Genomic DNA, 13,652 nt, shown 5'->3' with positions numbered 1-13,652 from the left:
TACACGTCCAACTTCAGCTCAGGTCATGATCTCACGGTTCACGGATTTGAGCCCCATGTCGGGCTCTGTGCTGACAGCTCAGAGCCTAAAGCCTGCTTCAGACTGTGTCTGCCAATCTTTCTGCCCCTCCCCTGCTCACTCTCTGTCTCTCTCAAAATTAAACATTAAAAAATTAAAAAAAATAATAATATAGCTTAAAAATTCCAATTTTCTTCCCAGACTTCAATGGGTAATCTTACTCATACCCCATTTTGGAGACTGCTGGATAATACTAGGACTGAAGAAAGATCCTGCTTTGGAATTAAGAAATTTAACTTTTAGGGGTGCCTGGGTGGCTCAGTCAATTAAGCGCCCGACTTTGGCACAGGTCATGATCTTGCAGTTTGTGGGTTTGAGCCCCATGTTGGGCTCTGTGCTGACAGCTCTGAACCTGGGGCCTGCTTCAGATTCTGTATCTTCCTCTCTCTCGGCCTCTCCCCCACTCATGCTATGTCTCTCACTCTCTCAAAAATAAATAAAATGTAAAAAAAAAAAAAAAAAGAAATTTAACTTTTAACTGAATTCGGTAAATATTTACTAAATGCTAACTATGAAGAAGGCAGTGTTTTAAGTATATATAGAGACACAAAACCACCTAGTATATTTATTCCAGGTGGGCTAATTACTGTAGTAAACCACGTAAAATCTTATTGATTTAAAGGCATGTTTCTTATTCATGTCCTAGTTCAGTGTGTGTTGGATTGAGTTAGACAGAGAGCTTTTTTTTTTTTTTTTTTTTTAAACCTAGGTCAGGGCCTCAGATTCCTTCACTGGATCTTCTGCATCTGCTGACAGATGAAGGAGAAAAGTATAGAGGAGAGGGTTGAGGTTTTTATGGGACAGGCCTAGAAATGACATAATAATTTCTGCCCCTGTACTACTCTCCAGAACTCAATATTATGGTCTTAACTAACTGTTATAGACATTGGGAAACTTCAGGAAGAAAAGGGAGGTAATTTAGTGAGTAAATAGCCATTCTTTTCCACACTTAAGATTCCTGCCTTCAAGAACCATCTAATTTAGTGGAAGAAGCAGACATAGATAAAACTTGATGTAGAAGGCAGGCCTGATATGTGTTTATATAATAGAGTTTCAAATAGAGTAATACAAATGTATAGAGAAGAGAAAGATTACTTCAGATTAGAAAGAGTAGGGAAATATGTGAAATTATGTCTCTGAGACAGGAATTATTATAACCATTCTCAATCATATGACTTGATATGTGACAGTTCCTGGCATCCTAAATGGTATATAAATGTTGGGTGCTATTGTTATTATTGTTATTATTCGGAGACATTCTTGCACTAAGTTTGTAAGGATTGGTAGAGCTTTGAAAAGTGGATTCCAGGGGCACTTGGGTGGCTGAGTCAGTTGAGCGTCCAACTCTTGATTTGGGCTCAGGTCATGATTCCAGGGCTGTGGAATCAAGCCCCATGTCAGATTCTGCACTGAGCATGGAGCCTGGTTGGGATTCATATTCTCTCTCTCTCTCTCTCTCTCTCTCTCTCTCTCTCTCTCTCTCTCTCTCCCTCTCTCCCTCCCTCCCCCTCTGCCACTCTCCCTGCCCCTAAAAGAAATAGTAAAAAAGTGGATTCCAGATGGCCTTATTGTAGCAACAGTATGGAAGTGGGAGAATTTAGGACATATTTAGGAGGAACAGGTTATATAACTAAAACATAGAGAATTCAGGTGGGAGTAATAGGAGATAAGGTAAAAGAGGTGCGGGTCAGATCATTCAGATTCTTGAATAACATGCTAAGTAAGGAATTTGGACTTTGATCAGGAGCTGTGAACTGCCACAAAAATCTTTTTGAGTAGCTTCTTAATGAAAGGCATTGTGTCTTGTTCATTTTTAAATCCTTTTTATAACTATATGGAGAGGTAATATAACATTGTGATTAAGAGCACAGAACCCACTGTTTAGGTTTGACGCCTGGCTCAGCCACTTATTATTTGTATGACTTTGGGCAGGTTACTTTATTTCTCTAAGCCTAAATTTCTTTATCAATATAATTGGGAAAATAAAAGTATTACTTCATTGGATTATTATGAGGATTAAATGAATATAATATAAAAACAATGCCTACACAGTAAGTGCTCTTTAAGAGTCAGTTGTTGGGGTGCCTGGGTGGCTCAGTTAGTTAAGCATCTGACTCTTGATTTCGGATCAGGTTGTGATCTCATGGTTGTGGGATCAAGCCCCACATCAGGCTTTGTGCTGGGTGTGGAGCCTGCTTAGGATTCTTTCTCTCTCTTTCGCTCTCCCTCTCCCTCTGCCTTTCCCCTGCTCTCTCTCTCTCAGAAAAAAAGAGTCAGCTGTTATAATAATCATATAATAATAATAATTACCAGTGCCTGGCAAATAACAAGCATTCAGTGATTTTTCAACGTTTATTTTTTTGGGACAGAGAGAGACAGAGCATGAACGGGGGAGGGGCAGAGAGAGAGGGGGACACAGAATCGGAAACAGGCTCCAGGCTCTGAGCCATCATCAGCCCAGAGCCCGACGCGGGGCTCAAACTCCCGGACCGCGAGATCATGACCTGGCTGAAGTCGGACGCTTAACCGACTGCGCCACCCAGGCGCCCCAAGCATTCAGTGATTTTTAAGTGGTCAGAGTTGTGTGTTAAATTTACCCAGCAAGTGTTTATATACTGTCATATGACAGGCAAGAGAATTCATTTCATTTTATAAAACATAGTTAAAGGTAGGAAGCAATGATGCTATAGGAGAGTGGTGTAGATGGAGTGTCTTCATAGTTCAGAAGCATGCTAGTTCAGAAGTACTTCTACTTAGAGGGAGCCAGATTTGTTTTGTGGGAAAGGAAGTATTTGAACTGGGCTTTGAGGGTGAGTAGAACGTAACTATGTAGAAATGAGGGGAGGGGCATTCTGGGAAGTGGGAACAGCCCTAGAAAATCAAAGGTGTATAAAAGCATGGTAATGACACTTTATGGAAAATAGTAAATCATGCTACAGGAAAGGCTGAGGCAAATTAAGTCTCTGATCAAAGTCTAGTTTACCAGTAGTATCAGAGTTGGAAGTTTCCTGTTATGGTCTTACTAACTTTAGAGTGGGTGATCAGCTGTCGTTTGTCAAGTCAAGACTGAGCCTTGCTACTCAGTGTGTGGTCCATGGACCTAGCAGTGTCAATATTACCTGGGAGCTTATTAGAAATTCAGACTCCCAACCTCCCTCTGCCCCAACCTGTAGAATCAGAGCCTGCAATTTATATAAGTCCTAGGTGATTTGTGTCCACATTAAAATTTAGGAAGTGCTGGTCTAAAAAACAAAAGCAACTCTTCTTTTTTTTTTTTTCTTTTTAAATGTTTTTATTTATTTAAAAAATTTTAATGTTTATTTATATTTGAGAGAGAGAGAGACAGAGACTGTGTGAGCAGGGGAGGGCAGAGAGAGAGGGAGACAGAATCTGAAGCAGGCTCCAGGCTCTGAGCTGTCAGCACAGAGCTGATGGGGGGCTGGAACTCACAAGCCACAAGATCACGACCTTAGCTGAAGTCGGACACTTAACCGACTGAGCCACCAAGACGCCCCTTTATTTATTTATTTTAATATTTATTTATTACTTTTGAGAGAACTTGTGCTTGGAGGAAGGGCAGAGAGAGGGAGAGAAGCAGAGAGAAGGGACAGAGGGTCCAAATCAGGCTCCGCACTGTCAGCACAGAGCCTGATGTGGGACTTGAACTCACAATCCATGAGATCATGACTTGAGCTGAGGTCAGACACTTAACTGACTGAGACACCCAGGTGCCCCATTAAATGTTTTTATTTTTGAAAGAGATAGCCAGTGCTCTTGTGCCAGGGTGGGGGAGGGACAGAGAAAGAGGGAGAGGATTAGAGGTGGGCTCTGCACTGACAGCAGAGAGCTCCAATGCAGGGCTTGAACTCATGAACTGAGAGATTATGACCTGAGCCAAAGTCAGATGCTCAGCCGACTGAGCCACCCAGGCATCCCTCTTCTTACTTAACACAAGTGTGTGTGCATAATATGAAACTAAAAATAATAAATTTCAGTAATGACTTAGTCTCAAGCACATGCATTAACAAAGTGCTCCTCCCTTCCTGAGCTAAGTAATTCTAGCTGGCTTGATTTTGGGTGGTGGTAGTAGGGAGTAAGAATCATTCAGAGTGTAATAATTTTTAGGTCCAGTCTCATACCAAAACAGATTTGAGGTTTTGTCCACAACTTAGATTTTAATATAATTAGTAATAAAAATTTCAGTGAAAACTTACTGTTAATATTAAATGCTTTTCTAGGCATATATCACTTCCCTGTTAAGAATGAGAAATATTTCCCTGAAAGTTTTCTTTAATGTTTATTTTTCAGAGAGAGAGAGACAGAGAGAGACAGAGAGAGACAGAGAGAGAGAATACACATGCACACGAGTGGGGGAGGGGCAGAGAGAGAGGGAGACACAAAATCTGAAGCAGGCTCCAGGCTCTGAGCCGTCAGCACAGAGCCCGACTCAAGGCTCAAACTTAAGAATTGGAGGTCATGACATGAGCTGAGGTTGAACACTTAACCAACTGAGCCACCCAGGCGCCCTGAGAAATATTTCCCTTTTAAAGTATATTCTTTTTATAGCAACTGTAATCATGTACTCTGCTCAAGCTCTTCTTCTAATATAAAGCTAATGCCTATCTTAGCTTGAGAGCTCTGTGAAACTGTTTTGGATGTGGTGGGTGATGGAAAGAAAATGAGGTTGAGGAGGTCAGGCAGAAAAGTTTCACATAGATGTAGAGTTGTGTGACACCACTGTGATGTGGTGATGTGAGCTGGGGGTGGGGAGGAAGGCAGGCAGAAGAAAACTGTCACATGAAACCAGTGCCTGCCTGAATGTGCTGGCTGTGACATCTCTGCGGATGATGTGGTCATAGTGAATGGTGGGTTTGGGGGGAAGGGAAGCAAGGGTGTATCATACCCAAACCAGGTCTTTTCAGCTTTTAGGAGGCTCATGACTTTATTTTTTAATTTTTTTTTTTGTTTCAAATTTTTATTTAAATTCTAGTTAACATATAGTATAATACTGCTTTCAGGAATACAATTTAGTGATTTATCACTTACATACAACACCCAATGCTCATGACAAGTGCCCTTCTTAATATCCATCACCCATTTAGCCCCTCCCCCGCTCCCCTCCCCTCCATCAACCCTTAGTTTGTTCTCTATGGTTAAGAGTCTCTTCTGGTGGGGCACCTGGGTGGCTCAGTCGGTTAAGCATCCGACTTTGGCTCAGGTCATGATCTCACGGTTTGTGAGTTGGAGTCCTGCGTCGGCCTCTGTGCTGACAGCTTAGAGCCTAGAGCCTGCTTCAGATTCTGTGTCTCCCTCTCTGTCTGCTCCTCCCCTGCTTGTGCTCTGTCTGTCTCTCTTTCTCTCACAAAAATAAGTAAACTTAAAAAAAAAAAAAAAGAGTCTCTTATGGTTTGGGCCACCTGGGTGGCTCAGTTGGTTAAGTGTGACTTCTGCTTAGGTCATGATCTCACATTTCATGAGTTCGGACCCCGCATCAGGATCTCTGCTGACGGCGTAGAGCCTGCTTCAGTTCCTGTCTCCCTTTCTTTCTGCCCCTTGCAGCTTGTGCTTTCTGTCTCAAAAATAAATAAAAACATAAAAAAAAAAAAAAAGAGTGTCTTTGGGTTTGCTTCTGTCTCCTTTTTTTCTCCCTTTCCCTACGTTCATCTGTTTTGTTTCTTAAATTCCATGTATGAATGAAATCATATGGTATTTGTCTTTCTCTGACTTATTTCACTTAGCATAATATACTCTAGCTCCATCCATGTTGCTGTAAATGGCAAGATTTCATTTTTTGATGGTTGAGTATTATTCCATTATATATATATCCATCTTCTTTATCCAATTTCAGTTGATGGACAATTGGGTTCTTTCCATAATTTGACTGTTCTTGATAATGCTGCTATAAGCATCAGGATACATGTGCCCCTTCGAATCAGTATCTTTGTATTTTGGGGGTAAATACCTAATAGTGCAATTGCTGGGTCATAGGGTAGTTCTATTTTTAACTGTTTGAGGAATCTCCATCCTGTTTTCCAGAGTAGCTGCACCAGTTTGCATTCCCACCAACAGTGTAAGAGGGTTCCTCTTTCTCAGCATCCTTGCCAACATCTGTTTTCCTGTGTTGTTAATTTTAGTCATTCTGACAGATGTGAGGTGGTAGCTCATCATGGTTTTGATTTATATTTCCCTGATGATGAGTGATGTTGAGCATCTTTTCATGTGTCTGTTGGCCATCTGGATGTCTTCTTTAGAAAAATGTCTGTTTATATCTTCTGCCTGTTTCTTTTTGTATAAGTTTTTTTTTTATTTTTGAAAGAGAGACAGAGAGAGAGTGGGGGAGGGGCAGAGAGAGAGAGGGAGAGAGAGAATCCTAAGCAGGCTCCACACTGTCAGTGCAGAGCCTGATGTGGGGCTCAAACTCACAAACCATGAGATCATGATCTGAGCTGAAACCAAGAGTCGGACGTTCAACCGGCTGAGCCACCTAGGTGCCCCTCTTCTGCCCATTTCTTTTTTTTTTTTTTTATATGAAATTTATTGACAAATTGGTTTCCATACAACACCCAGTGCTCATCCCAAAAGGTGCCCTCCTCAATACCCATCACCCACCCTCCCCTCCCTCCTACCCCCCATCAACCCTCAGTTTGTTCTCAGTTTTTAAGAGTCTCTTATGCTTTGGCTCTCTCCCACTCTAACCTGTTTTTTTTTTTTTTTCCTTCCCCTCCCCCATGGGTTCCTGTTAAGTTTCTCAGGGTCCACATAAGAGTGAAACCATATGGTATCTGTCTTTCTCTGTATGGCTTATTTCACTTAGCATCACACTCTCCAGTTCCATCCACGTTGCTACAAAAGGCCATATTTCATTTTTTCTCATTGCCACGTAATATTCCATTGTGTATATAAACCACAATTTCTTTATCCATTCATCAGTTGATGGACATTTAGGCTCTTTCCACAATTTGGCTATTGTTGAGAGTGCTGCTATGAACATTGGGGTACAAGTGGCCCTATGCATCAGTACTCCTGTATCCCTTGGATAAATTCCTAGCAGTGCTATTGCTGGGTCATAGGGTAGGTCTATTTTTAATTTTCTGAGGAACCTCCACACTGCTTTCCAGAGCGGCTGCACCAATTTGCATTCCCACCAACAGTGCAAGAGGGTTCCCGTTTCTCCACATCCTCGGCAGCATCTATAGTCTCCTGATTTGTTCATTTGGGCCACTCTGACTGGCGTGAGGTGATACCTGAGTGTGGTTTTGATTTGTATTTCCCTGATAAGGAGCGACGCTGAACATCTTTTCATGTGCCTGTTGGCCATCCGGATGTCTTCTTTAGAGAAGTGTCTATTCATGTTTTCTGCCCATTTCTTCACTGGGTTATTTGTTTTTCGGGTGTGGAGTTTGGTGAGCTCTTTATAGATTTTGGATACTAGCCCTTTGTCCGATATGTCATTTGCGAATATCTTTTCCCATTCCGTTGGTTGCCTTTTAGTTTTGTTGGTTGTTTCCTTTGCTGTGCAGAAGCTTTTTATCTTCATAAGGTCCCAGTAATTCACTTTTGCTTTTAATTCCCTTGCTTTTGGGGATGTGTCGAGTAAGAGATTGCTACGGCTGAGGTCAGAGAGGTCTTTTCCTGCTTTCTCCTCTAAGGTTTTGATGGTTTCCTGTCTCACATTTAGGTCCTTTATCCATTTTGAGTTTATTTTTGTGAATGGTGTGAGAAAGTGGTCTAGTTTCAACCTTCTGCATGTTGCTGTCCAGTTCTCCCAGCACCATTTGTTAAAGAGGCTGTCTTTTTTCCATTGGATGTTCTTTCCTGCTTTGTCAAAGATGAGTTGGCCATACGTTTGTGGGTCTAGTTCTGGGGTTTCTATTCTATTCCATTGGTCTATGTGTCTGTTTTTGTGCCATCTTCTGCCCATTTCTTAACTGGATTATTTATTTTTTGGGTTTGGATTTGGTGAGTTCTTTATAGACATTGGATGCTAACCCTTTATCAGCTATGTCATTTGCAAATATCCTTTCCCATTCTGTAGGTTGCCTTTTAGTTTTGTTGATTGTTTGATTCACAGTGCAGCAGCTTTTTATCCTGATCAAGTCCCAGTAGTTCATCTTTTGCTTCCCTAGCTTCTGGAGATATGTCTAATATGTAGCTATCGTTTTGCTAGTAGAATCCTACTGCCTAACTTCTATATAAATATTTGACTAAATAAAATAAATACTCCTTCGTTCTCCAGCCTCATACCTGCCTCTAAATGTTCTTTCTGGGGTGCCTGGATAGCTCAGTAGGTTAAGCGTCTGACTCTTGATCTCACCTCAGGTCTTGATCTCAGGGTTGTGAGTTCAAGCTCTGTGTTGGGCTCCATGCTGGGTATGGAGCCTACAAAAAAAAAAAAAAAAGGTTCTTTCTTATAAAATGAATTTATATTGTGAAGCTAATTTGGTGATCATTGCTTTTTCATTCAAGAAGTGTTTGTTTAGCATCTTATTTGCAAAGCATTGTGTATCAGGCACTATATGTAGAAACAAATGAGAAGAGATCTGTATTCTTGAAAATCTTTCTTATATTCCATTCTGGAGAAGAAGTCACAAATGTTAAAAGAAGAACAGTTAATATATTCTAGTTCTTAGTATGTTCTAGGAGCCCAAGTTATGTCATTTCATCTTCACAATAACCATATGAGTTAGGTAATAGTAATACTCCCATTTTGTATATGAAGAAACTAAAATACGGGGATGTCATCATGAAGTGGCAGAGCCAGGATTCAAATATAAGCAATCTGACTCCAGACCCTGGACCACCTCAGTTAGGCTAATGAACAATCTTTCAAAGCAGAGTGAAAGTGCATAGCAGTACTGTTGAGATGAGGAGGGAGAGAGAGGATTAATGATAAGTGAAGATATCCTCGAGATCAATATAGAGAAGATGAAATTTTAGCTGATCCTGGAAGGATTATTTTCAGTAAAATGAAATAAAGTAAAGAGAAGAGCTTGAATTTAAGTTTGTAGGTCATAAAAATCATTTATGCTGTTCAACAAATCTTTTGTGGCAGATACTATACTAGGTACTAGAAATGCAAAAGTATGTAAAACTCCGAATTCTTCATAGTAAGGATGGTTAGTTACTAAAGAGTGATATTGGCTGGGGTGCCTGGGTGGCTGTGTCGGTTAAGCGTCCGACTTTGTCGTCGATCAGGTCATGATCTCACAGTCCGTGAGTTCAAGCCCCGCGTTGGGCTCTGTGCTGACAGCTCAGAGCCTGGAGCCTGCTTCAGATTGTCTCCCTCTCTCTCTGCCCCTCCCCTGCTCTCGCTCTGTCTCTGTCTCTCTCAAAAATAAAGATTAAAAAAAAAAAGTGATATTGGCAGAGGGCAAATTATAATGAGTTTAGGAATGAACGAAGGTTAAAGAAATGTAGATAGTGAATGTAACCTATTAAAGTTTGGTAACAAATGAGGGATGCCTGAGTGGCTCAGTCAGTTACGGGTCAGACTCTTGATTTTGGCTCAGGTCATTGTTCTCATGGTTTATGGGATTGAGCCCTGTGTCAGGATCTGTGCTGAAAGCACAGAGCCTGTTTGGGATTCTTGCTCTCCCTCTCTCTCTCTGCCCCTCCTCTGCTTGCTCTCTCCTTCTCTCTCAAAAATAAATAAAGTTAAAGGAAAAAAAAAATTACCAGCCTGACATCAAAGTTGAGAGGCTGCAGCATTATACAAGAACCCAGGAGACTTCACAGGTATTGGATTATTTCCAATGCATGAGTAGCTAAACTAGTTTCTTTATATGGCAGTTATATTGTTTTCCTTTGCTAAATTTTTTTTTTGTTTGTTTCATAGGTTCATGGGTGTGTGTGTACATCAAGGACAATTGCATGCACTTACAGAGGTAAGACTTAAGCATATTGAAGTGACTTCTTTGCCTTAGTTTTAGCATTTGTGGTTCCATACTGTTACTTGCGTAATGTTAGCAAAATGTGTATGCATTTATATTTATACAAAAATGACAGTGTTAACAATGCTTTCTTCTCTTGCCTGGGGAAAATAGCCATATCTATTAATACTCTTGGATTCTCTCATAACATTTGTGAATAATCTGAGAATATGAGTGCTCAAATGTTATACTGATTCTTGCTTCCCGGATGACCCCTTCCAAAGCTAAGGGAGACATCACTTGGCTGCAGATTATTTCATGGCAACAAATTCCCGGACTATCCGGAAACATTTGGTGTCCTGATATAGAATTCCACAATCACTGTTCTAGTGTCCTGATTGGTCTTATTACTCCTTGGAATCAGTTTACATCTTCAGTCTTATTTCATTTTCAGTCTTTTCTAGGTAGTAAAGCCACTACTTAGCCTCTGAGGACCAGAGAATCCTCTCTAGAACAAAGGCTTCCTAAACTTAGGTACTGACCTATCAACTCAGAATTTATTGGATCCTTCTCAGAAACACAGCTTCCTGGAATCTTCTAGGCTTTGTAGGTCTTCATAGGGCCCATATGTGTTCTTAAAGCTCCCCAAGATTATTCAAATGAGCATCTAGATTTAAGAGTCTATGTTCTAGAATGTATTCACATTCCTCCTTACGAAGTAAGTATCAAAATACAAAGTGAAGAAACTTAGGAAGGAAAATTGTTTAACAGAATTTGCAAGTACTGGTTTCCTGCTGGCTTGGTGCCCTATATTTGTCCCTAATATCTGATAAAGGAAGGTCCCATGTACCTCACTCTGTGTCTCTTTTCTCAGTTACTGAGGGCACCAGAATGTGGAATGTGTATAGTTCTGTCCTGCCTCTTATATGGAAAGCCAAAGAAGGCAGAATAATGAGGTGGTTAAGAGCATGGACTCTGAAGTCTTGATTGCCTAGGTTTGAATTTCTCTGTGTCTCAGTGGTGTTGTCTGTAAAATGGGAATAAAAAAAATAATAGTATCTGTTCCAGGGAGTCTAGATAGAAAAGAGGACCAATAGCTGAATCCTAAAGTATTTAATTTTAAAAGTCTGAGGAGAAGACATTTTGAGAGGGAGTGGTTAGTGAGGTAGGAAGAGAAACCACGAGCGTGTATTGGCCTGGAATGGAAAGGAAGGAGTTTCAAGAAGGAGGGAGTCAGTAATTGTAGCAGATCCTACTGATAAGAAGATGACCTCACAGGGATTTTGTGAGGATGAAATATAAAATGCTTATTTAGCACAGTGGCTGGCATATAGTAATTGCTTAGTACATTTTAACTGTTACAGCTTTTATTATTAGCAATGACTGGTCCCTCCCAAACTCCTTAAATTGTCAATATTTTTCATTTGATACTTAGTTCAATTCTGTGGTTAATGTTATTAAAAATTTTAGAAACTTTTTATTGGGTACGCCTGGATGGCTGAGTGGGTTAAGTGTCTGACTTCAGCTCAGGTCATGATCTCATGGCTTGTGGATTCAAGCCCCACATCATGCTCCACGCTGACAGCGTACAGCTTACTTGGGATTCTCTTTTTCCCTCATTGTCTGCCCCTCTCCGACTTGCACTTTCTCTCTCTCTCAAAAATAAATAAACTTAAAAAAAACCCTTTTTATTGAAGTGTGACATAACAGAAATGTTATAACATATGAAATGTGTACAGCTCACTAAATTTTTACAAATGAACCCGCCCATAACCAGCATTTCAGATCAAAAACATTTTCTGTGTATTTCTTTTCTCAGAAGTGAGTCTATAAATTCTTCAAAGACAAAACTCTCTCCTTCTCTCAAGCTTTCTGCCAGAGCTCTGACACTAATAATTGTTAAAGTATTTGTTGTACTCCATGTTTGTATCATTGTTCTCTGAAATGTCAGTTTACTGGAAGGGCTTGTATGTTGGTTTTTCTGACAAAGAACATGCTTTAAAATCTGTGATCATGGAGCGCCTGGGTGGCTTAGTCAGTTAAGCATCCAACTTAGGCTCAGGTCATGATCTTGCAGTTTGCGAGTTTGAGCCCCACATCGGGCTCTGCGCTGACAGCTCAGAGCCTGGAGCCTGCTTCGGATTCTATGTCTCCCTCTCTCTTTGCCCCTGCCCCACTCGCACTCGCTCTCTCTCTCTCTCTCTCTCTCTCTCTCTCAAACTAAATAAACATTAAAAGAAAAATCTGTGATCAAGTTGTAAATTTAGAAGTGGAGTGTAGTCGAAATGGCAGAAATGAATGCTCTTAATGCAGCATTCTTTTGGCCATGTTGCACTTAAGTAATATTCTCTGTGTTTGTTAGCTTGTTATAGCCATATACAACATACAGTGCCTGCTTTGTGAAAGAGTGTATATTTCCAGTATCATTAATCAGATATTGGCATAACTTATAATTTTTATTGTGATGTTAATAGGCTGATGGTCATTTAGGCCAAATATCCAAATGTTACTGGTTATTTTCAGAAGGGGATCCCCAAGGGCCGTTATGGCATAGATATCTGAGGACTCACATGTTTGTCTTAGAATTGAATTTGGCAGCACACTTTTGGTTTCACTAAGGATTATAAAAATAAATTACTACTAACATCTAGCACAGCATTGGGAACTTGGATGGAACTCTTGATTGGTGGAATGCCTGCTCTTTACAATAATGTGAACACCATTCTTTATTTCTCTTAAAATAATTTTTCAATAATTACAGTAGACAAACATAGCTCTTGTTAGTGCCTGTAAAGTGTTGATATTATTAGGAAGAGTACTTCTCGTATACAGTAGTGATCTGGACTTTTTTAGGCTTTAACCATTTCTGTGAGTGTTGTTTGTAATTGTAGACATTAACTGAACTTGGAACAATCAGACAGTTGGGTACTACTAACTACCACCGGTAGTTTTACCTGTAGTAAGTATAGACTTCTGAGTTTTTAAGCAAACGAGTTGTTTGTTATAGAGAAAACAGTTTGATAAAAGATCAAACAGAACCTTTTAAATTTCATGTATCAAATAAGAGTGTTCCATAAGTATTTCTTTGACTCAGGAGACCTAACATTGTCTTTCATTTGGTCATGAGTATCAAGGAAGTGGAAATCTTCAGTTTTTAAAGACAGAAAATATAACCCTTTGTATTATTAGTTAACTATTGCTATATAATGTCCAACCATAAAAACCTCAAAAGAATACAACAACAAACATTTATTTCTTGTACATCTGCAAGTTGAGCACTTCTGCTAGTCTCACTTGGGCTCATTCATGCATCTGTCAGGTCATCCGGTAGTCTGATCTAGGTTGGGCTTTGCTGGGACCGCTTTGCTCTAGCTGCTTCTCATCCTTCTTCTGGGACCAGCGGACTAGCCTGGACATGATGATACCAGAATAGCAAGAGTATGCCAGCCATTTGCATAAGTGCTTTTCATGATTCTGCCTATATTCAAGTTTGCTTGGCTAACATCCCCATTGGACAAAACAAGTCACATGCCTGAGTCCACATTGGGAGCATACTGCAAAGTTATATGTCAGAGGGCATAGATTCCATAAAGGGTGAAGAACTGGAACCACTGTTGCACTTTCCCATACCTGATAAATATCCCAATTAGCAGATCATAATTATTTGTCTTTTCTACTCTAATTGAGGGTAAAGACTTTCTCTCA

General features: G+C 40.3%; 1 protein-coding gene across 2 annotated transcripts in view; it reads left to right on the top strand.

Annotated features, from left to right (window-relative positions):
* The window catches only part of TESK2 (testis associated actin remodelling kinase 2), a 133,585-nt gene that overhangs the window by 83,302 nt on the left and 36,631 nt on the right, over positions 1-13,652 (top strand). For both annotated transcript variants that reach the window (XM_045035726.1, XM_003990031.5), the window contains exon 4: positions 9,914-9,962. In XM_045035726.1, the coding sequence (XP_044891661.1) occupies positions 9,914-9,962 (49 nt within the window). The remainder of the gene's footprint in view (positions 1-9,913; positions 9,963-13,652) is intronic.

Source organism: Felis catus, chromosome C1, assembly GCF_018350175.1.
Source record: "Felis catus isolate Fca126 chromosome C1, F.catus_Fca126_mat1.0, whole genome shotgun sequence".
NCBI lineage: Eukaryota > Metazoa > Chordata > Mammalia > Carnivora > Felidae > Felis > Felis catus.
This window is presented reverse-complemented; position numbering and strand designations above follow the sequence as displayed.